The sequence below is a fragment of the Alligator sinensis genome, unplaced genomic scaffold, assembly GCF_000455745.1.
Source record: "Alligator sinensis unplaced genomic scaffold, ASM45574v1 scaffold1060_1, whole genome shotgun sequence".
Taxonomy (NCBI): Eukaryota; Metazoa; Chordata; order Crocodylia; family Alligatoridae; genus Alligator; species Alligator sinensis.
The window spans coordinates 476,863-500,781 of record NW_005842907.1 but is presented as its reverse complement, the minus strand read 5'-3'; the positions used below and the strand labels follow the sequence as shown (position 1 = coordinate 500,781).

Genomic DNA, 23,919 nt, shown 5'->3' with positions numbered 1-23,919 from the left:
TCACACGGGCGGCAGAGCTCCCGAACCTCTCCCCCACGCCCTGCGGGTTCGGGAGGGCGGGAGCCCGGGCTGCTCGGGCCCGTCCCCGTGTCACGTTTGTCGGTGTCATTGTGACTGCTGCAAACCCGTGTAACCGTTGTCTTCCCGCATAACGGCCACGTCTCTGCTCGCGGGCCTGCGCCGCTTCGGCAGAGAGCTCCTTAATGAGGGTGAAGTGCAGTTCGCGGCGGCGGCCGCCGATTGACAAGACTGATGGGCTCCCGGTAGAAGAAGGGCCTGCTCGCCCAGCAGCCTGCCGAGACGGGGAATTTCCCTCCCCCTTGGCTGCCTTCATCTCTCCGCGCGTTCCTCTCCCCCTCCATTTAATCCTGTGTCAGTTTTCCTCTCCCGTGTTTAAGGTGTCTTTCCAGCGCTTCCTGTTCCCAGCTGTCTTTTCATCTCTGCCCGCTCCCGCTCCCCAAGTGATTCTTTCCTATCTCTGCCATCCTCACTTCTCTCGCGCTGTCTTTACACTCTTTTCTCCGTTTCCATTGTCTCTTCTTATTGCTCTCTCCCTTCTGCTGTCATTCAATTTTTCTCTCTCCCTCCCTCTCGCCCCCTCTTCCTCCCCCCTTTCCCTCTTACTCTGTGTCTCATTCTCCATCTCGGATGAAGGTAATGAAAATAATCGGGCTTCATTAATTCTGAGCCCTGTGAGATGATAGCCATTTGGAGCCATGTTTGCCAATTAGATGGTCTAAATTAGAAGTGACCTTGGTATACTGCCATCGCTTTGCCTCTCTGAGTCTAATGAAGCTTTTCCCTCCAGCACCCTCTCTCTCTCTCTCTCTCTCTTTGTAATGGAAATTACCTCCTTTGTCTGGTCCGGGAACCTTGCATTGCATGTGCATTCCCCCTGGTTGCATGGACATAGGGGGAGTAATGTATTTCCTCAGACCCTTTCAAGAGATTGTATTTTTAAAGCTAAATGTGTCCAGCCATTTTGGGGAAGCCATGAAGAGCAGCCTGGAGCCTCCCTGGGGTCGGTCCCAGGCCCCTGGCGGGTGCGGGGAAGGCACAGGTGAGGCGCTAAAGACCGGGCCCTTGCCACTGCTCAGCGCTGGGCCCTTGGCTGCGGGCTCTCCCAGACCCGTGTTGCACAGCCAGGGCCGGTCTGGAGAGGGTGGCTTTAGCACGGACACGGTGCCTTGCAAGACGGACCTGCCGAAGCTGGCCGCAGAGGACAGCCCAGGCCTCGGATGGATCGGGGCTCTCTAAAAACCCAAGCGAGGTGCTTTGCTGAGGCCTAGGGAGCTCGGCAGCGGAGGGGAACGTGAGAGAGCAATGATTCACTGCCGTTTAGCGAGGCCGGCACTGCCGGCAGGGCCCCGCACGCCAGCATCTGGGTCCCGCGGCACGGTCCCTCGCCTGCCCGACCCGTTTCAGCGCGGCTCGCCCTCCAGCAGCCGCTTCGGCGTCTCCCCGCGGAGGAGCAAACGCACCCGCAGGTTGCAGGGGAGTATTTAAGACAGGCGGGGCAGGCCCCAGCCTCTGACTGAGGGTGCCCTCTCCTCGCAGTTACGTGGTGATTTCTGCGGCTTGTCTGCCGCCACCCCGAGAGCGGCTGCGTCTCCGTCTCCGTGAATTTACGTCGGAGTCGGCGTGGTTGCTCCGGCTGGGAAAGGGCTCTTAGCACTTCCAAGGGACGGGCGCTGCGCGCGGATGTTGTTGTCACGCTCAGGTTTTCCGAACTCTGAGCTCTGTATATGCTGGACCTAGCTGCCAGTTTACCCTGCCAGGAAACGGAGCTAGCCCCATCTTCCCATTCATACAGCAAGTCTGCACGGGCGGAGAGGATGGAGAGGGTGACCTGACAGCTCTTCCCCATCTTTAATTTCTATTATACAAAAATTCCTCGCTTCAGACAGGGAGGTCAAGAGAGTGACCCAGCTCAAGGGGACCATTCATATCCTGCTCAATAGCATTGTATGGAAGGATGACCTCTGAGAGACCTGGGAAATGTTAGCATGTGCTCCTCCGGGACATGTGCCGTGGCTCCTGCAGGCTACAGTCAGGTTAGGAACTCAAGAGTGTGATTTTTCTAGAGCCTAAAGGTTCGTGCTTGCTGCCTGACGGCACAGACCACCACTCGCCTCCAGCCCAAGGCGCCGCGGTCCGTGTCCGGTGTGGCAAAAGGAGCGTGGGGAAGAACTGAGGCAGGCGGTGAAGGGAGTGGAGGGGAGCTGCAAGTGCTTTGGGGCTAGGACTGTCTTTTTGCTGTTTTACAGCGCCTTGCATGGTGGGGCCCGGCTCCCCGACTGAGGCTCTTGGCATCATAAATAATACTATAAGTAAGGTCTGTGGTTAGAACAGGCTGACACAGCTCCACAGCCTGTATCCTGTGTATTGCTGTTACTAATGGCTCGTATGGGCTTGCATGTTGGGGATGCATGAAAGCAGCTGGTCTTAAATGCAGCAGCACTGGAGACCAGGGAGATCCGATGCCCAAGTCACGGTCTCCCTCTGGCTCGCCCAGGGAAGTGATGAGCTGTGAGTGTGAGACCTGCACCTGAGTGAGCTTACCCTGTGCTGGGGGTAAATGCAACCGCGAGAGTTGCATGGTTTAAATACGTCACGAGTATATCGTACATCACATAATGTGGGGTCCGGAGGATTGCGGGATCATGTGAGGCTGTCAGCCAGCACGCGGCACCGTGCAGTACTCCCGTTCACGTCTGCTCCAGAAGCAGCTGCAGTGTCCTAGGTACTTTCCGCGCGCGCACAGAGGGAGCCTGTCCCTGCTCCTCCGGTTGACAGTGTAAAGAGACGAAGCGGTGGAAGGGGAGGCCTTACAGAAGTGACAAGGGCAGCATCCGACCCTCTCGCCATTCTTGCTCGGGCAGCGCCTTCGCCCAGTGAGACTGGCTGGGCAGCACGGGGGCGAACTCAAGTGTGCTAACTTTGTCGGTGGCTGAAGGAGCCACGCGGAGACCCTCGCTTTGAGCACCTCCGTGGCCACTGACCCCCGTGCGTGGCTTTCTGGCGCACCTGCAGGTGCCTTGTGTGCACTTCTGGGATTTCTTTGTGCTCTTCCAGGCTTTTGCCTTTTTGCCTCTGGGGAATTTTCTGCCTGCACCAATTTCATTTACCTCCGCTTGTTTTTTGGTGGAGGGCGGGCGGGAGGGGACGCAGGGGCTGAGCTCGGTTACAGAGATGCAGGTAGATAAAGGTAATTACTTAAACACAGCTAGGGCAGGACTTCTTAGTTTGGAGGCCTGGATTAAGATGCAGAGGAGCATGTGGGGTTGATGATTATATTTCGGGGAGAGTTAATTGACGGAAGGTGAAGGCAGACAAAGAACCACTGCTTACTGCCTTCTTGAATCCCAATCAGGAATTATGATTAAAGACGCGTCGAGACAACAGAGGCCTGATGAATTGGTGTCTTTTTTTTTTTTTTTTTTTTTTTGCCGTCATGTACACTTGATTGACTTCAACCTTTCAAGTGCAAAAGTCTCTCTTTTCCATTATTATTCATAGCCATCTGAGTTTTTCTAATTAAAGTGTATGAAAACAATTACTGATCCATCGTACTGAGTCTGTTAGTAGCGATGACTGCCTTACTGTAATGCGTATAAAAAGCCCACAGTTTTCTATAATGATGTGCAGTTGAGGTGTTAGATAATTTTATTCTTTTTCTACTCTGCTGGGGGGTTTTTTTAATTTCTCATAATTTATTTTTCATAATTCCTAAAGATCTGGGAAAGCACTTTCCCTGCTGATAAAACTGAGAGGGACAGCTCCTCTTTCTGTCTGCCCCCCACCTCATTCCCCCTTCGTGGTGTTTGGTTGCTGTACATTAATCAGTGCCCTTTCGCTTCTTGGTGACTCGCTACCCGCGGCCATCTGAATGCTTTCTGCTGGGACGGAAGGTGGACTGAGTTGGGCGTTCTCAGCCCCTGCCTGTGTGATGTTGGCAGCGGCAGGTGCACAAATGGCTGCGCTGGTGTGGTGGCTGCCTCGCTCTGCACCTGCTCTCGCAGCGAGCGCGGCTCGCAGCACACCTTGGCCGGGCTGCCTGCCGTCCCGGTCCCTCCGCTCAGCCCGCCGCGGCTGCGACTCTGTGGAGTGGCTCCTGTTTCCTTTCGCTGAGGCAGGATTGGGCCCCAGATGTGGGTCTTGCACCAGCGCAGGTAGAAAGACCCCAAGTCCTGTTTAGAGGTGCTCAGTCTTTCAGCTGCAGCCTGCTAACAGTTCACAGGTCGTCCAAAATCCACCATCTCCGTGCCCTCAACTCATCACTTAACCTATGCGGTCCATCCCCTGAACACCTTGGAGGGGAGGGGAGCCCTTTCTTTCCACAGGTGAACAAAATGGAGTATTACAGACTCACTCGGCCTTGCTTTTTCAGCCATCGGTAGCTGGAGCAGCAGGAGACGGCTCTGCGAGTAAGCTGGGGTTGTCCACGCACCTGAGGACCACGAGCCCAGGGATGGCAAGAGTGTCCCCTTGGCAGGTGGGAGGAAGCTCGCAGCCGTCAGAGCTCCAGGATTATTTTCTGGGACTCGTGCTGAAGTGCGCGTGCTGCTGTGTGGGCAGGAGCGTTAGCAGGCCTAGACCCGTCTCCTGAGTCGGTGCGGTGGAGCCGCAGGGACCGACGAGCAGCTTGCTCTGCAGGAGGCTGTGCGGACTGATGCTGGCACCTGGGGCTGCCTGGGCTCGATTGCCGGACAGACCGCTAGCCCCTGGGGGCCGGCCGGCCGGGCGTTCAGAAGTGGCGGATGTTTTGTGGGGGCCAAGCCTGAGATCCTGTCAAGGGGCTTCATCTGTTGAGACTGAACTTGGCTCCTCTAGCATCTCAGGCTTGGAACTGGAGCATCCAAACTCACCGTTTACTCTTCAAGATCTTGGCCTTTGAATCATGGGTGCTAATGGTGCTGCAGCTTTCCAATACAATCTTGAAGAAAGCCAAGAGGAAGCTTCAGGGTTTTTTGCCATCAATCAAAGCCTGTAAAGGGTTACAGAAAGCTTTCTGTATTGCAGACAGTTTGCTGTCTCCTTTGAGTCTTTCCTTATTCATCCTTTCTCTTGTCATCTTTCTCCTTATTTGTACTTTTCCTTTCTCATGCCCCTCCTTTTCCTGCATCGGTACACTTTGAAAACAGTGCTGCAATGCTCCCTGGTTCAAGATTACAGTGTACTTTACGAGGTATGATTTAATTAGGGGCCTTATTATGTTTTCAGCAGCTTAAGGTGGGCCTTTCAACTTATCTACCTAATTGGTTGCACAAGAAGTTTCACAGCCCATGACAAAACATTGTCAGTGATCAAAGTCTGAATTCTGCATAAAGAAAAAATATTAATAATAAGATTATTCTTCAAGTGTGCAGTGCTAATTATGTCCAGAATGCAACTGTAGAAACACTTTTGACTGATGCAAGCTTTGTCTAATAAACACAAGTCTTCAGCGAGCTATGAAAAGTGACACCTCTGGCTTTACAGTGCTGGAGCCTAATTTTGCTGCTTAAAGATTTTTAACCATGTTCCTGTTTTTGTTTTTTCTTCTCTCTACCCCCATCCTCAGGTGACGACACCCGAGGTGATGATGCCCAGCAGTATGTTTCTTCCAGCATCCACTCCAGAAAGAGATGGGAACCCCAACGCTGAAGAGCTGGGGAAGCAGCCTGGTTAGTGTCTGCATGAAGCCGGCGCTGGGTGAATCGTGTTCCTCTGGCTGGCGCGCGCACTGGGAGGCAAAATCCTTGGTGTTGTTGCTCGCCCGAGCAGTTCACGCGCCTGTGGCTCCCTCGTACCGAAGGAATCTGGTGCAGAGGGCAGGACGTCTGAGAGATGGACAGAACGTGCTTGTGTCCGAAGGGGACTCGGTTCACGAGCCCTGTGCTCCGCCTAGCACTGCTTGCTCTGCCTGGGCTGGGTTGTTGCGTGACCCAGGCGTGGACCCGGGGCGCCGCTGCACCCGGCTGGTCCCCAGCTGCCCGACAGCCCCACGGGCCCGCGGACAGCCCGCGCGCCGGAGAGCCGTCTTCAGGCTGCTCGGCTTGGCGCCGCGTCCTGGCTCAGATGACTCCAAATCGGGATAGTGGGGAAGTGGCTTAAAGTCGCCCCTTAAGCTTTTGTCGAGCCCTGCTCGTCCGGAGCACAGATGCAGAGCCAGTGGCTCTGGGGAAGAGGGTCTGGCTTCCTTAAAAACAGGAGCTAAAACGTATTAAAACCGAGGGGCTGTTTACCTGCTACGCCGGTCGCCTCGCCCAGTCCTGGGCCGGGTGCTTTCTGCCTGTCTGGTGCGGATCTGAAGTCGGTCCGTTGACCCCGTGGAAGCTGCTTAGTATTTCTGCTTGGTGACGGCTCAGCAGCACCAGGGCTTTTAACCATCTGCCTCCTCTTCTAGGCATATGTGACCTGAATAGAGTCCAGGTGTTCACATCGCCACAGCAGGCACTCAGCACCCTCCTAGGACGAGTCGGTGAAAAGGCCAGAGGCTAATTGGGCCGCGGGGAATGGACTGCGGCCCTTGTCACTGAGGCATGGTCTCTCCCGATCGTGGCTGAGGTTCATAAGCAAGGCAATTCAGGGAAGTTTGCACTGCTGCTCTCAAGTTGCAGCTGCATATCCAGCCCCGAACTACCCTGGTGGTTTTTACCCTGGCACTGTGTTGCCCTACTTGTGATAGCAGCCACCTAATTAGAGCTGAGGTTTAGTGTTACATGGCGCCAAGAAAAGGACAGTGATGTCTTGAGCTGCCTACGCAGAAGCTTCTGAACTCCAGGAGGGAGGTGATAATAGTCTCTGGCCAGAGTCCCAACAGGGCAGAAGACACCGATGAAGGGTTCCTAGAGAGAGAAGTCTTGAAGGAAATTTGAGATTTAGACAACTGTCCCTTCCTTCGTGAGACAGGGTTTGCAGGTAGCCAGCTCAGTTCTGCATGGACAGTATTGTCTTAGCTGGAGCAGCTAGAAACGCACTGGTTCATGAGATCCCGTTTTCAGCACGTGCCAGTGCAGCAGCCCGGCCTGTCCTGGCAAGACGCTCTGTCCAGAGCCCGGCAGAAAGGTGGTACAGTATTCTCTTCCCACGGGCCTGAATCGCCCCCCGGCCATAGTGGCCTTCAGTGAAGTCTGTCCAGCAGCCACTGACTTCCGTTCCCTCTCTTTGAGGCAGGATATTTGTGAGTGCTATCGTCTGTCAGCCCAGCGGCATGGTTAGGATAGACTTGGACGAGCTGTTGAGCGCAGCGCGTTCTTCTGCAGGTCTGAGGAATTCCCTTTCTTTGCAACGATGGCAGAGCCGTGCCCTGGTTATTGTGTTAGGACTGGGCATCTTCTCGTCCCAGAGATTGTGGCCAATGGCAAGGGCATCAGAGAAAAGTGATGGAGATCAGTAGGTGGCTGAACAGCTTAATTTGTGAGGAAGAATTAGATGTTCAAAGGAAGAACAACCGGGAGGAGAAATTGCATGGAATTGGCAGTGGGTGGAATAGCATCAAGCGGTTGAAGTTCAAAAATGAAAATACAGGAAAAATATTAGGGATAACTTCTGTCCTGCTTGGGGATGATGTTTTGGTGTTTGCCAAATAGCAAATGAGCAGTCTGTGACCCCCCACCTAAAAGTCCTTGTGGCAATAGGAAAAGCCTCTATTCACGGTCAGGGCAGAGGAAGTAACGGATCGGGATGCAAATCGAGAAATAGGCGTGCGATCGTTATGGAAATCGTAGACGACTGGCTGAGAGGAGCCTTGTCTGCACGGCTGCAGATATTCTCCTACCGCCTCCTCATCCTTTGCCTCTTTTGTTCTGTTTCAGAGACCTGCGAGGAGTCGGGAAAGAGCCTCTTGTCGGCTGAGAGCGCAGAGCACGGCGGGGACCCCAAGTCGGCCTCTGCCGATCAGAGCTCCACCAGAGAGGACTCTGGCTTCCTGTGCTGGAAGAAGGGGTGTAACCAGGTGTTCAAAAGTTCAGCAGCCCTCCAGACGCATTTCAACGAGGTTCATGCCAAACGGCCGCAACTGCCAGTGTCCGACCGGCACGTCTACAAATACCGTTGCAACCAGTGCAGCCTGGCCTTCAAAACCATCGAGAAGCTGCAGCTCCACTCGCAGTACCACGTCATCAGAGCAGCCACAATGTGTTGTCTTTGCCAGCGCAGTTTCCGGACCTTCCAGGCTCTGAAGAAGCACCTGGAGACCAGTCACCTGGAGCTGAGCGAAGCGGATATTCAGCAGCTCTACGGAGGGCTTCTGGTGAATGGAGACCTCTTGGCGATGGGTGATCCCTCGCTGGCGGAAGACCACACTATAATTGTGGAGGAGGATAAGGAGGAGGAGAGCGACCTGGAAGATAAACAGAGTCCTACTGGCAGCGATTCTGGATCGGTGCAAGAAGACTCTGGCTCGGAACCGAAGAGGGCCTTGCCCTTCAGGAAAGGTCCGAACTTCACCATGGAGAAGTTTCTGGACCCATCTCGCCCTTACAAGTGCACAGTTTGCAAGGAGTCTTTCACGCAAAAGAACATTCTTTTGGTCCATTACAATTCAGTTTCTCACTTGCATAAACTGAAACGAGCCCTCCAGGAGTCTGCTACTGGGCAGCCCGAACCGACCAGCAGCCCAGACAACAAACCTTTTAAGTGCAACACCTGCAACGTGGCCTACAGCCAGAGCTCCACCCTGGAGATCCACATGAGGTCTGTCCTGCACCAGACCAAGGCCCGGGCTGCCAAACTGGAGGCAGCCAGTGGCAGCGGCAGTAGTGACGGAGCGGGTAACACTGGGAGCAGCAGCAGCAGCAGTATCTCCCTGGGCTCATCCACACCGAGCCCGGTGAACACTAGTAGCTCCAACGCCTTCACAACCACCAACACCAGTAACGCTGGCGCAGCACCGATCCCCAGCTTGCTCAACCAGGTATCCAGTGACAGCATGGGAATCCCACCTTTAAGCAACCCCATTAGCGCCAGCATCTCCCCTTCTGAGCCCAAGGAGGTAAACCGGAAGAAGCTGGCGGATATGATTGCATCCAGGCAGCAGCAGCAGCAGCAACAGCAGCAGCAGCAACAGCAGCAGCAAGCTCAGACGTTGGCGCAGGCCCAAGCCCAAGTCCAGGCCCACCTGCAACAAGAGCTCCAGCAGCAGGCTGCCCTCCTGCAGTCCCAGCTGTTCAACCCCACTCTCCTGCCACACTTCCCAATGACCACGGAGACCCTGCTCCAGCTGCAGCAGCAGCAGCATCTTCTCTTCCCGTTTTACATCCCGAGCGCCGAGTTCCAGCTCAACCCCGAAGTCAGCCTGCCTGTGACCAGCGGGGCGCTGACGCTGACGGGTAGCGGGCCGAGTCTGCTGGAGGATTTGAAGGCTCAGGTCCAGCTCCCCCAGCAGAGCCACCCGCAGCTACTGCAGCAGCAGCAAGGGCAGCTCTCCCTGTCGCAGTCGCACTCGGTCCTTGTCCAGCAGAGCCAGCACTCGGAGAAGAAGAACAAATCCATCGTGAAGGAGAAGGAGAAAGAAAGCCAGAGGGAGAGGGACAGCGTGGAGAGGGTGGACAGCAGCTCAGGGTCCAAGGAGCCTCTGCCTGACAGCCTCAAGCCCAAAGACAAGAAGGACTTTGCCCCGGGCGCCAGCGCAGAGCCCTCCTTGCTGCCCCCACGCATCGCCTCTGATGCAAGAGGGAACGCTACCAAAGCCTTGCTGGAGAACTTCGGCTTCGAGCTGGTCATTCAGTACAACGAGAACAAGCAGAAGGTGCAGAAGAAGAACGGGAAGACGGAGCAGGGCGAGAACCTGGAAAAGCTGGAGTGCGACACGTGCGGCAAGTTCTTCTCAAACATCCTCATTCTGAAGAGCCACCAAGAGCACGTGCACCAGCACTACTTCCCCTTCAAGCAGCTGGAGAGATTTGCCAAGCAGTACAGAGAGCATTACGATAAGCTGTATCCTCTGCGGCCCCAGACGCCGGAGCCCCCGCCTCCGCCGCCCCCGCCGCCGCCCCCGCTCCCTCCAGCGCCGCCTCAGCCAGCTTCCACGCCAACCATTCCAGCCTCTGCCCCGCCGATAACCCCTCCTACGATCGCACCAGCCCAGCCGTCTGTGCCGCTCACCCAGCTCTCCATGCCAATGGAGCTGCCCATCTTTTCTCCGCTGATGATGCAGACCATGCCGCTGCAAACGTTGCCTGCTCAGTTGCCGCCCCAGCTCGGGCCGGTAGACCCCCTGCCGGCAGACCTGGCCCAGCTCTACCAGCACCAGCTGAACCCCAGCCTCCTCCAGCAGCAGCAGAACAAGAGGCCGCGCACTCGCATCACGGACGACCAGCTCCGAGTGCTTCGGCAGTATTTTGATATCAACAATTCCCCGAGCGAGGAGCAGATCAAAGAGATGGCTGACAAGTCTGGGCTGCCGCAGAAGGTGATCAAGCACTGGTTCAGAAACACCCTCTTCAAAGAGCGCCAGCGCAACAAAGATTCCCCCTACAACTTCAGCAACCCTCCCATTACCAGCCTGGAGGAGCTGAAGATCGACTCGCGGCCTCCCTCTCCTGAGCCTCAGAAGCAGGAGTACTGGGGTAGCAAGAGGTCCTCCAGGACACGGTTTACAGATTACCAACTTCGGGTGCTGCAGGACTTCTTTGATGCCAACGCTTATCCAAAGGATGACGAATTCGAGCAGCTTTCTAACTTGCTGAACCTCCCTACGCGCGTCATAGTGGTCTGGTTCCAGAACGCCCGCCAGAAAGCTAGGAAAAACTATGAGAATCAGGGAGAAGGCAAAGACGGGGAACGGCGGGAGCTGACGAACGACAGGTACATTCGAACGAGCAACTTGAACTACCAGTGCAAAAAGTGCAGTCTCGTCTTTCAGCGCATTTTCGATCTTATCAAACACCAGAAGAAGCTTTGTTACAAAGATGAGGACGAGGATGGACAGGACGACAGCCAGAACGAAGACTCAATGGACGCAACGGAGCTCTTGACTCCGACCAGCTCCTCCTGCAGCACGCCGATGCCCTCGCAAGCGTATAGCACCCCAACCTCCGCCGCTAATGCAACCTCTTCAGCTTTCTTGCAGCTCACCGCTGAGGCAGAGGACTCTTCCACCTATACTTGTAAAGCTCCAGAAGCTACAGATGAGAAACCAAAGCAGCTTGAACCTCCCAGTACACAGCAAAACCAAACTCAAGAGAAGCAAGTGCAACCAAAGCAAGAGCCTCAGCAGCAGCAGGACCAAGGAGAACAGAAGACCAGTTTGACGCACCAAAAGCTCTCTCAGTTATCCTCCCCCAGCTCACTACAGCAGCAGCCACCCCTCCCGCAGACACCCCAGTGCTCTTTGCCACCGTCGAGTCCGAGCCCGTCTCAGCTCTCGCATCTTTCCCTCAAGCCCCTTCATACGTCTACCCCTCAGCAGCTGGCAAACCTACCTCCTCAGTTAATCCCGTACCAGTGTGACCAGTGCAAACTGGCCTTCCCTTCCTTCGAGCATTGGCAGGAGCATCAGCAGCTTCATTTTCTGAGCGCACAGAACCAGTTTATACACCCCCAGTTCCTGGACAGGACGCTAGATATGCCTTTCATGCTTTTTGACCCCAGTAATCCACTGCTTGCGAGCCAGCTGTTATCTGGAACCCTGCCTCAGATCCCAGCCAGCTCGGCCACGTCGCCCTCAACACCAACATCTACGATGAACACGCTGAAGAGAAAGCTGGAGGAAAAGGCCAGTGCGAGCCCCGGGGAGAACGACAGCGGGACGGGGGGAGAAGAGCCTCAGCGAGACAAGCGGCTGAGGACGACGATTACCCCGGAGCAGCTGGAGATCCTTTACCAGAAGTACTTGCTGGACTCCAACCCGACGCGGAAGATGCTGGATCACATTGCACACGAAGTGGGCTTGAAGAAGCGCGTGGTGCAGGTTTGGTTTCAGAACACCCGAGCCCGGGAGAGGAAGGGACAGTTCAGAGCGGTGGGGCCTGCCCAAGCCCACAGGCGCTGCCCTTTCTGCCGCGCGCTCTTTAAAGCCAAGACCGCTCTGGAAGCGCACATCCGATCCCGTCATTGGCACGAGGCCAAGAGAGCTGGCTACAACCTGACTTTGTCTGCTATGCTTTTAGACTGTGACGGGGGGCTCCAGATGAAGGGAGACATCTTTGATGGAGCAAGCAGCTTTTCCCACATGCCGCCAAGCGGCAGCGACAGTCAGGGTGTTCCCCTCTCGCCGGTGAACAAAAGCATGGAGCTGTCGCCTAGAACGCTGCTTAGTCCGTCCTCCATTAAGGTAGAAGGGATAGAAGACTTCGAAAGTCCCTCCATGTCCTCGGTTAACCTGAGTTTTGACCAAACGAAGCTGGACAACGACGACTGTTCTTCTGTCAACACTGCGATCACAGACACTACAACTGGAGACGAAGGCAATGCAGACAACGACAGCGCCACGGGGATTGCAACTGAAACCAAATCAACATCAGGACCCAGCGAGGGTCTGACAAAGGCTGCCATGATAGCAATGTCTGAGTATGAGGATCGGTTGTCTTCTGGCCTAGTCAGCCCAGCTCCCAGCTTTTACAGCAAAGAGTACGATAATGAAGGTACTGTGGACTATAGTGAAACATCCAGCCTTGCAGACCCCTGCTCACCCAGCCCCGGTGCAAGTGGTTCGGCCAGCAAGTCTGGAGAGAGCGGGGATCGGCCAGGGCAGAAGCGTTTTCGCACTCAGATGACTAATCTCCAGCTAAAGGTTCTGAAGTCATGCTTTAATGACTACAGGACACCCACCATGCTGGAGTGTGAGGTCCTGGGCAATGACATTGGACTGCCAAAGAGAGTTGTTCAGGTCTGGTTCCAGAATGCTAGGGCCAAGGAGAAGAAATCCAAGCTCAGCATGGCCAAGCATTTTGGCATAAACCAAACAAGTTATGAGGGACCCAAAACAGAGTGCACTTTGTGTGGCATCAAGTACAGCGCTCGGCTGTCTGTACGTGACCATATCTTCTCTCAACAGCATATCTCCAAAGTTAAAGAAACCATTGGAAGCCAGTTGGATAAGGAGAAGGAGTACTTTGACCCAGCAACCGTACGTCAGTTGATGGCTCAGCAGGAGTTGGACCGGATCAAGAAAGCCAATGAGGTTCTTGGTCTGGCAGCTCAGCAGCAGGGCATGTTTGATAACACCCCTCTGCAAGCTCTGAACCTTCCTACTGCGTACCCGGCACTGCAGGGCATCCCTCCCGTCTTGCTCCCAGGCCTCAACAGCCCGTCCTTGCCAGGCTTCACTCCATCCAACACAGGTGGGTGCCGGAGCAGTCGTCTCCTTGCGCAGACGTGTAGCTTTCCCTAGTGTGCGCCTGTGGCACAATGGACATTTCCCCAGAAATGTCTGAAATCGGGCTTACCACGCTCCAGTCCACAGTGTCATCAGCAGGGCACAAGGCAAAGTTACTGTACCTTTGATTCCCTAAGCCAGGCGCTCGAGCTGCCGCGGCCTGGTTCTCTCCAGCTCCCGTGAGCCACGGCTCCGGGGCCGCGTGGCACACGCTATAAATTCTGCAGCATCCTCAAGGAAACTTGGAAGCTGAGGTCTTTGTTGCGTTGTGTCTGAACAGGAGTAGCACGCTCAGTGCGCTGTTCCTTGTGTCATTGCTTTTGATAGAAAATTCAGATCATTTTCTACTCGCCTCCAATTCCCAATGACGTTCCAGGTGCTTTATTAACAATACAGATGCGTAGCAGAAAAGGTGATGGGAAATCTGGAGGTTCTTGTGCATGCCATTGTCTTTGTGGTAACCTGCAGTAACCGTTGCTTGCGTGGCTGCGTGGCCAGTGATCCGGTTTGATGAGCAATAGTTGGCTATGAAAGGGCCAGCACTGTTCCCTTGTGTCCTATATTCAACAGATCAACAGCAGGAACATCCCTCCCCCTCTGCCACTTGGAGCAGGTGGGGAACAAACATCCCTTTTCGGTTCGATCTGTTGTTAATTGGACAGAAAAAATACAGATTATTTTCCTACTTCATTCAGTTCTTTTGAAACTTTAGATACTTGAGCCATGTTCAGGCTTGCTTCAGCCATCTCAGACAACAGGTGCAACAGCTCTTCCTCTTGGCCTGCTAAAGGCGGGCACAAACAGTGGAGGTCGTGCTTCACGGGGAGAGCGTTTCCCTGTAGAAGCCAGTGTTTTCTCAAAAGGGCCAAAGAACCAAAAGATTTGCTCCAGAAGCTGATCTTATGAGCGTCTCTGGCTGTGCACAAATGAGGGATCTCCAAAAGGGGTCCCCCAGGCACAAATAGCATGGCCGCCACGCCTTCCTAGTCGTCACAGCCTGGTGCAAGAAGGGAAGACCTTTGTAAAGGAGCTCCCAAAGGAACCAGAGACAGGCTGCGCTGGCTGAGGATCCACCCCAGCCCCGAGGTCTCTGGACGGACCAGCATTGAGCAGTGCTGCCATTAGCCACCCTGTGAGAGAGAGAGTGCATCAGCACACGTCTGACCTCCCCGGACTCGGGCCTTGACGGATGGGGTCTCTTCAGAGCTCAACATCTGTATAGCAAAGACGCGAGACCAGAAGTTATGCTCAGGAGCCAGCAAGCCCCTTTCTCTTGGGCTCCCTTTCCCGCTCCTCCTTACCCTTGAGCACGGGTCCTTCTTACACCCGCGCGTTGAACTTTCCCCCGTGAAAGCAGCTGGGTGGTTCAGCACAGATGCTGCCTGGCTAAGCCCGCTATGTATTTCCCTACCGGCTTTCTCATCTTTTTTTGGATTCACAATCCTAAACATCTACTAGTGAAAGTCAATCTTTTCCTCAGGACGTTGAGACAGTCCTGCCAACATCCAGAAAACCTCCCGGTTCAGTTGCAGAGGCCTTGGCTTGTGTCCGCGCCCGGCTGCAGGAGTGTTTTCCTCTCTCTTGGCCACACACAGGTTTTGGTCCTGGCTGTGGTCTGCATCGTCAGCCTTGGAGCCCATCGTGGCCTTGCTGGAACTACTCCTACGGCTCTTGCACGGAGCTGTCCTCGCACGCAGGGTTTGCTGACACTTGGAGCTTGAATTTGGCATTTTCCATCCCTACCAGGGGGGATCTCGGAGCCCATGGGACCCTTGTCTCGATAACCCCTCCTGCCAGTGGTCTCATTTTCAGCGCCCATTACCATGGCCGGGAGAGTCTGGGTTGCAGACCTTGTTGCAACCCACCTGATACAAAGTGGTGGTACTTAAATCACAGCCACATTTTTTTTAAAAGATTTTCAGTTCGATCTGCAGCTTTGCCTTTATTTTTCCCAAAGCCCCAGCAGGGATGAAGCTACCAACCCTGCGTGTGAGAAGCAGTCAGCTGCTAACTTAGGACTACAGTATTTAGAAAGGGAAAAAAGCTGTGACCTTTGGATAAAGTGTTGACTTTTGGACGGCTGTAACTTGGATAGACCAACTGCTACAAGGAGTACGGGGTTGGCATTTTCCTCTCCAGCCTCCTTCACAGCAGACTGGCTTTCCTGCTCCATCCGTGGTGGGAACAGTGGTTGGGAGGACGGCTGACGCCAGCACCTTGCCTGCGCAGCACTCCCACCTCTGCGAGCTCCAGCGGGAACCTGGAGGGGGAAAACCCTTGTGTGGACGAGACCCTCAGTTCAGCAAGCTTGTCTTCTTCCAGCTCGCTGAGTTTGGGGCCTTACGTAGGTACTTAGCTATTTTTATCTTTTTCACTCCAGAGAAAATGCCAGAGGACAAGAGGGTCTTATACCTCCTCAGAAATGATGGCTGCCACATCCAAGGAGCCACCCGGGAGGACGAGCGAGCTATATTCTGGGAGGGAAATGGGGTCCCTTTTTTGCTAGAGCTGCCTCGGAAGGGAACCACCGCTGTGACTAGAAGGGCTTTGATACGAGTATATCAGCTGAGTGAATAATTTTTTGTGAGCAACTTGTTCAGCACACTTTGCCTTTTTTTTTGGCTTGTGTTCTGCCCACAGACTGACAGTGGGGTTTCTCTCGCTTGCTTGTCGTAAGTGATCCAGTGAGATTTTTTGCAAGTTTGTACTCTTGCTACCCGAGTTGCGGTACGTCGCAGAAGGCACAGGTAGTTACTCCTGCGTGCTCGGTGGAGGACTTTAACCTCCGGAGTCTGGCTTATGGTAAGGAGGCTTTCAGGAAGCTCCCTGCAAGGGCCCACACAAGTAACCGTTGAATGCTGCCACGATGCAGGCAGAAGAGCAGCGAATCTAGGCAAATTCATTTAGATTTCACATGAATGTTCAGCCAGCTTTAGTCTAATCTTTTTTGCAGGGAACAAAACGAAAGAACAGGAGCATTCAGACTGGGTCAAAGAGAGGTCTTGCTAGTCCTGTACACTGTCTTTGATAGCAGACAATGCCCTCTGCTTCAAAAGAAAGGTGAAAGAAGGCCTTGCAGTAGGCAGTTACGGGAGAAGTTGTTCTTAGGGGAGGATCTTCTAGCCCCAGCGCTCAGGGCTGCACGCATGCAGCTGGCTTGCGGTGGAGATGTCCTCGTCGTTGAAACCTGGCGTTCCCTGCCTGGGGCGTGACCTGGGACGAAGTTGTTGCTGGACAGAGCAACTCTCAGGAAGGCGCATGTGGGAGCATCTGGCTGGCCAGCGCCAAAACGGGAAGAGGAAAAACGACTCCGTGCCTTGAGGGGCCTGGGCATAGCTCCCGGTCGGGACGGGGCAGAGGACAGGAGCGCTCAGCACCGAGCAAGGCAGAGAGAGCTCGTCGTACCCCTTGTGAGCGGGGTCCCCTGCATCGTGTCTTCATTCACCCGGTCGGTGCCTTTGACTGACCCAGTGCTGAGAAAGCAAGCAGTGCCCTCACCACCACAGCGTGGCACGGGCAGCGCCCGGAGCAGCCACGGCCTGTCTCTTAGGGCAGCTTTGGCAGGGTCCGTTCCCTTTCTTCTTGCCCATCAACGTTCCCCACGTTGCTGCCGGCCCCTCGAGTGGGTGGTGGTTCCTGTTGCAGAGACCAGCAGCTCAGGGGTGTGGGATGGGATGGGAGTGGTGGCTGCGGAGTCCACGGCACGGGAGGCACGGTACCGGCAGGGGCATTAGCTCAGGAAGCACAGACACGCTTCTGCGAGTCTGCACCGTGGCCGATCGGCCCGTGGCAACGCTCAGCCTTTGGGAGTGGAGGCATCGGCCACTCGGTGCGAGCCCGGAGCGGTGGGTGGGTGAGGGGAAGGGGAAGGGGAAGGGGCGCGGGCGCAGCTTGGTGCTCCTGCCTTCCTGATGGTTCAGCGTGGGGTTTTTCTCACCAACCCATGTACTCACTATTCTCGATTTGGACCGGCTGGCTAACGAGGCCGGGTGCTTTGGCAGTGTGCGGGTGTCGGACGGTGGAGAGGTCTTCCTGTTCCCCGTGCCTCGCCGGTCCCGTGGCTGGACGCAGGAAACGGTTACTCTTCGTCCCCCGAACGCACGAGTTACAATGCAAGTGCTGCTGCTCTGGCTGCCCTCCCCAGTTTCCCCTGGCTGATCGCTCTCTGAACCTTTGGACGCTCTCCAGGAGTCCCCGGCTAGCGGGTTATGGCAGGCGTTCGTCTGTCCTGGCCAAATAAGGGGCTTTCCAGGCATCCAGGTTATGGAGGGGGCACTGCGTTTCATAGACGTGGGAATGTTTCCGAGGAAAGCAGAGCCACTGCCAGCGCTCTGTACCCGTAAGAAGGTGGGTTGTGCCAGACTGGGAAGGGGGAGAGGGAGGGCGTCTGCCAGAGCCTGGAAATTGGCAGTGGAGGAAGGCAGCGGGAATCGGAGCAGCGGGAGTGAAAAGAGGGCTCCTCGCATCCTCCCCCGCTCTTTGGCTCTGCTTTGCTCCTTTCCTGTCCCATCTCCTCTTCTTTCCTGCAGGTTTTCACATATTTAAAATTGGTTTGTAGGCTAACTCCCTTCGTTAGCACCCGGCCATGCTGCCGAGTCGGCGCTTCTGGTTTAATGACCGACGCAGCCCCTGGTTTGGGGGGTGCCCGGTCAGGGAGGTCAAACCCTTGCCCGACCAGGCGGAGGGAGGTGGGAGGCTGCTGGCTGCAGGTGTCAGGCACCTAGATGTTGAGGCCTGCAGCTGTCTGCGCTAGATGGGGCAGACTTAGCTCTGCGGTGGTTAGCGGGCCCCTGGCCCTGCGCAGCGTCTGTGCACCTCCCAGTCGATGTCACGCTATTTGTGCTACCCAGCGGCTAGGGCACCGGTGGTCCCGGTGCTGCTGGGGTGCCCCGGGGCTTGCTCAAGGCCCCGAGCCCCAGGCGGGCTTGCTGGCCTCGCATGTCCAAAGCACTGAATAGATGAGAAGCGCGGTCGCTGCTGAGCGGGGCCGAGCGGTGCCTGGCTGCCCTCGCTTTCAGCGACCGCCCGCCTGACTCGCGCTTTCCGCCGGTCGTGCCGACTTGTTTCACTGGTTCTCTCTCCCCCTCTCTCTAGCTTTAACTTCTCCAAAACCCAACCTGATGGGTCTGCCCACCGCAAGCGTCCCCTCGCCCGGCCTCCCCACGTCTGGATTACCAAATAAACAGCCCTCGGCCTCGCTGAGCTCGCCGACCCCAGCACAGCCCACGGTGGCCATGGCCCCCCAGCAGCAGCAGCCGCCGCCGCAGCCGCCGCCGCAGCGCAAGGAAAAGGAAAGTGAGAAGATTAAAGAGAAGGAGAAGGCACCTAAAGGGAAAGGGGATTCCCTGCCGGGGCCCAAGAAGGAGAAAGGAGAGGCACCGGCAGCCACCCTGTCGGCCCCCCTGCCCACCATGGAGTACGCAGTGGAGCCTGCCCAGCTTCAGGCGCTGCAGGCTGCCTTGAATTCAGATCCAACCACCTTGCTTACAAGCCAGTTCCTTCCCTACTTTGTCCCCGGCTTTTCTCCCTATTACGCCCCTCAGATCCCGGGGGCCTTGCAGAGCGGGTACCTGCAGCCCATGTACGGCATGGAAGGCCTGTTCCCCTACAGCCCTGCGCTGTCGCAGGCTCTGCTCGGCCTGTCCCCCAGCTCCCTGCTGCAGCAGTACCAGCAATATCAGCAGAGCCTGCAGGAGGCATTGCAGCAGCAGCAGCAGCGGCAAGTGCAGCAGCAGCAGCAGCAGCAGACAGCAGCAGCAGGAGCAACAGCCCAAAGGAAGCCAAACCCCAGTCCCCGCGGGGGCTGCTACCCCAGACAAAGACCCTGCCAAAGAATCCCCCAAACAAGAAGAGCAGAAAAACGCACCCCGTGAGGTGTCCCCCCTCCTGCCCAAACCCCAAGAAGAGCCCGAAGCAGAAAGCAAAAGTGCGGACTCCCTGTGTGACCCCTTCATTGTTCCAAAGGTGCAGTACAAGCTGGTCTGTCGCAAGTGCCAGGCGGGCTTCAGCGACCAGGAGGCGGCCAGCAACCACCTGAAGTCCCTCTGCTTCTTCGGCCAGTCTGTGGTGAATCTGCAAGAGATGGTGCTTCATGTGCCCACTGGCAGCAGCGGCAAGGGCAGCGGCTCGTACCAGTGCGTGGCGTGCGAGAGCACGGTGTGTGGGGACGAAGCCCTGAGTCAGCATCTCGAGTCAGCCCCGCACAAACACCGAACAATCACAAGAGCAGCAAGAAACGCCAAAGAGCACCCCAGTCTATTACCTCACTCTGCCTGCCTCCCCGATCCTAGCACCGCATCTACCTCGCAGTCTGCCGCTCACACAAACGACAGCCCCCCGCCCTCTCTGTCCTCCTCCTCGGCTTCCCCCCACGCCTCCAGAAAGTCTTGGCCCCCAGCGGGCTCCCGGGCTCCCCTCGGGAAGCCGCCTCCTCCTTCGTTCCCTCCTCTCTCCTCATCTTCAACGGTTACCTCAAGTTCATGCAGCACCTCAGGGGTTCAGCCCTCGATGCCAACAGACGACTATTTGGAGGAGTCTGACACGGATCTTAGCCAAAAGTCAGATGGACCGGCTAGCCCGGTGGAGGGGCCTAAGGACCCCAGCTGCCCTAAGGACAGTGGTCTAACTAGTGTAGGAATGGACACCTTCAGATTGTAAGCTTTGAAGATGAACAATAAAAATGAATTTAAATAAAAAAAAAAAATTAATAACAAACCAATTTCAAAAATAGACTAACTGCAATTCCAAAGCTTCTAACCAAAAAAAGAAAAAGAAAAAAAGAAAAAGTGTGGGTTGTTTTCCCATATAACAATGCCGGTGGGTTTTACATTTCTTTTTTTTCCTTTTAATAAAAAATGAAAAAAAAAAAAGCTGTTACATTTGTCCTTTTGAAGGTACTGTTGGTCTGGGAGACGAGTCTATACTGCCTCCTTAATGTCTTTGGAGCTTAAACCCCTTGTATATTGCCCTTTTTCAATAATGCCCCTCACTGATAGCACAGCAGAGGCCGGCACGCACTGTATGGGAAAGCAGCCCACCTTGTTACAGTTTTAAATTTCTTGCTATCTTAGCATTCAGATACCAATGGCTTGCTAAAAGAAAAAAGAAATGTAATGTCTTTTTATTCTCAGGTCAATCGCTCACACTTTGTTCTGTTTTCAGAATCATTGTTTTATATATATATAGATATATATACACACTCGCACATGCACACGGTTGCGTGTGTGTGCATGTGTGTGTATGTATATATATACATGCATGTATATATATATGCGCACACACATGCATATATATGTATATATATAGATATATATATAGATATATATATATAATTTCCTTTTTGTTTGTTTTGGGGGTTTTTGTTTTGTTGGTTTTTGTTCCAGAAAAGGATTGATTTTTTTTTTTTTTTTTTTTTTTCCTTAATTTAAAATGGGCAGAAAGTATTCAAGAGAAAAACAATGTGAACTGCTTTAGCTTTCTGGGGATTTTAAGGGTAGCTTTTCTGCTGAAGCCAATTTCAAGGGGAAAAGTTAAGCACTCCCACTTTTCAGAAAAAAAAAAACACACAAAGAGTGTTGAGGACTTGGAGCTTAAAAAATAAGTTTTAAAACAACTGACTTTCTGTATTTATGATAGATATGACCATTTTTGGTGTTGAGTAGATTGTTGCATTGGAAATGAACTGAAGCAGTATGGTAGATTTAAAAGAAAAAACCCTTTTGTGTACATTTAGCTTTTGTATGGTCCAGCTGACGGCTTCTCATTTGATGTTGTCTTGTTCATTCCTAGCCAGATAGATTGCAATCCATTGACTCGCCTAAGCTTTTCTCCCCTTTGTACCTTTATTCCCCTTTCTCCCCATCCTGTAATCTTCCACTTATGGTTGCTGCCTTCATTTCTTAGAGGGTGGTTGCATACTTATTTTATAAAAACTAAAGAAAGAAGTTCAAAGGGTTTTTGGGGTCAGTAGGATCCCTTGCAGAATATTTTTTGTTGGGGGTTTGAAACTTTTTAAGGCGTATACATACGATTTACCTATGTCTGTTACCCTTGTGCACTTATCTTTCTTATTTTTCATTTTCTTTTTTCCTCCTTCCTTTCCTCATTTTGTAAATGCTTCAAAGACTCTGTTCCTAAACTATAAGCATTTGTTTCTGTTTGTGTAATTAGGCTGCACTCTGTTCTTTTCAAGTAAGTTTTGGTTACATTTTTTTTCTCAAAAAAATGTCATGCTTTAAATAAAATCCAAAGACATACCCTTTCACCACTGGTGCAGAATGAGCAAAAAGGATTCTTTTTACTTGAGAATTTGTTTCTAATTTAAACACACACAAATAAGCTTAAAGAAAGAAGAAGGAAAAAAAAAAAACCCTAAAAAGCACCCAGGTTGTTGTTACCTGTGCTTCTTCTGCAAGCAGAGAGGCAACTCTTAATGAAAATTCAACATACCAAAAGACAAGTTTTTACTTCAAAGTTTTGTCCTTGTGTTAGGCAGTCTGAGTGGTGAGTGACCCAGAGGTGCAGCCCGCAAAGAATCAGATAGCAATGTACAGAAAGCAAAAAAAGAAACCGTATGTGAGGCACTCGTGTTTATGTTAATCTCTGTGTTCCTGTTGATGGAAAGTACTCTCTCCCTCGTTTCTTCTCTATCTTTCTCTCCCCGTCTCTCTCTCTCTCTCTCACGCACACACACGCACACTATCTTGTATGGGCTGGACTTTGGAAGGAAGATTTTGTGCTGCTAAAACGTAGGTTTTGGAGACAAATAGATGCTTGCCGTTTCACTTCCGTAGCCAAACGTCAACAGAAACAATCTTCTTTCCCCTCTCCCCGCCCCGAACGTATGAAATCCTTCTTCTCCCTTTCATCTTCATCCTCCTTACGTTTCAAAAGGGAACTTCGAAGACTGTGAATGCAGGTTCCATTGTTCACCTTCTGGCTTCCTTCCCCAGTCAGTGCCGAAGCCGCTCGCCGCCTCCGCGAGAGACTGGAGCATTCCGAGACGAGAAACGGATGTCATTTTTTAGCCGGGACTCTTTTGTTTTTATGGATTTTTGTTTTTAGTTTAATGAAAGACTAGATCCTGAACTGTTGTACATATTTCTAACTAGGCTGATGCACAGTGCAGATTCCTTTTTTAATTGTTTTTTTAAGTAGACAATACTAAAGAGTACCATCTAATATTCCTACCAGTATCCAGTTGTAGCATAAGGTGTCAAAAACAACAAGTACACAGAGCATTTGCTGTTTTAACAAGCTGTTTTCTTTTAACAAAAGTTCTTGTATTTCTCCCCGTGTTTGAGATGAACATTTTTTAAATTCTAAAGTTGTACAGTTTTTTTGTTTTCCATTATTTTATCTTGTTTGTAATTCTATGAAAAATATATATATATTTTTTTTGTTTTGTTTTGCCATTTACCTGTTGTATGTTACTCTGTCTGTACCATAGAGACACTTTCGTTTTGTTTTGGGTTCTCTATGTGATACGAGTTAACAATTTAACACTAGTTATCTGTCAAATTCTGCTAGGTCTCTTTTGAAATCTTTTTTGGTTTGGTTTTCTTTTGGTTTTTTGGTTTTTTTTAATTATTATATTGCTTGGCCATAGTGCAATTTCTCTCTCCTCCTTCCCCTTCTTCCTTCCCGCCCACTAAAAAGTTTTATGAACTCATTTCCTTGTATTTTTTCTAAATGTTTCTAGAGACTCTTTCAGTCTGAGATTGCTCGTCCCTGGGGCAGCCCCGGCTGCGCCGCGGTCCCCACGTGCGTGGGCCCGACGAGCCGCAGAGCGGGCGGGTAGGCGGGTAAGTCTGATCCCGGTCAGAGGGGGAGGGCGTTACCTGGACTGCTCAGTTCCAGTCCCGCTTCAGTTGCAGTTACAGTCATGCTTGGACCAGGTCCTTGGAGGATAACTTCCCCATCACACCTTCCCCACCCCTCGTAACGCATCGCGGTACAAGTAGCACCCTCTGCTCGGGGGAGGCTCGGAGCTAGAACAGCAGACGCTCAACGGTCAGGGCCGAGACGCACGCGGCGCCGTGCGCGGGGCCCGTCTGCCGACACCGAGCCTCGCCGCTCGCGCTGTTCGTCTGTCGCTTCCATGGGCACGAGAATTCATGCCAGTAGTTCAATATCTGTCCGTACTACTTCCCTTCACGCTGGCTCTCGCTTGAGAACTTGTTCTCGTCTTCTCCTTCAGAAGCTATGGGAAGGGAGTGATTTTTTTTCGAAGCCTTTTTAAAATTTATCCCTTAATATTGTTTGTTTGTTTGTTCGTTTCTGACGAAAACCCACGCAACGCGGCCTGGTGCTGGACGCCCAGCCCGGGGAGGGCGAGACTGGAGTAGCTGGGTCTATTCAGCCAGTTTCATGCAGCACGCACCAAAACCCTAGCGCTTCGGGGCAGTGGGACGGGGTGGGAGGGTCTCCCTTTTACGTTCCCTAGAAGGAAAGGGGAGGAAAAAAACACAAGGAAAGGATTTTAAACACAGCACTGAGCAGGTTTCTGTTAATTTTAATTTAAAAGCTCTTTAAAGTGGTGGAGATGGCCAAAGTTTCACGATTGAGAATAAAGTCAAACATAAGGCGCGTGTTCAGTAGGGTGACCGGAGCCCGTT

General features: G+C 53.2%; 1 protein-coding gene across 1 annotated transcript in view; it reads left to right on the top strand.

The window, feature by feature from the left end:
• ZFHX3 (zinc finger homeobox 3) overlaps positions 1-20,502 on the top strand; it is a 91,827-nt gene extending 71,325 nt beyond the window's left edge. Inside the window, 4 exon segments of the mRNA XM_025192233.1 lie at positions 5,564-5,666; positions 7,800-13,268; positions 18,398-19,059; positions 19,061-20,502. Of these exon segments, the coding sequence (XP_025048018.1) occupies positions 5,564-5,666; positions 7,800-13,268; positions 18,398-19,059; positions 19,061-19,960 (7,134 nt within the window). The 3' untranslated portion in view covers positions 19,961-20,502.
• The last annotated feature ends 3,417 nt before the right edge of the window (positions 20,503-23,919 follow it).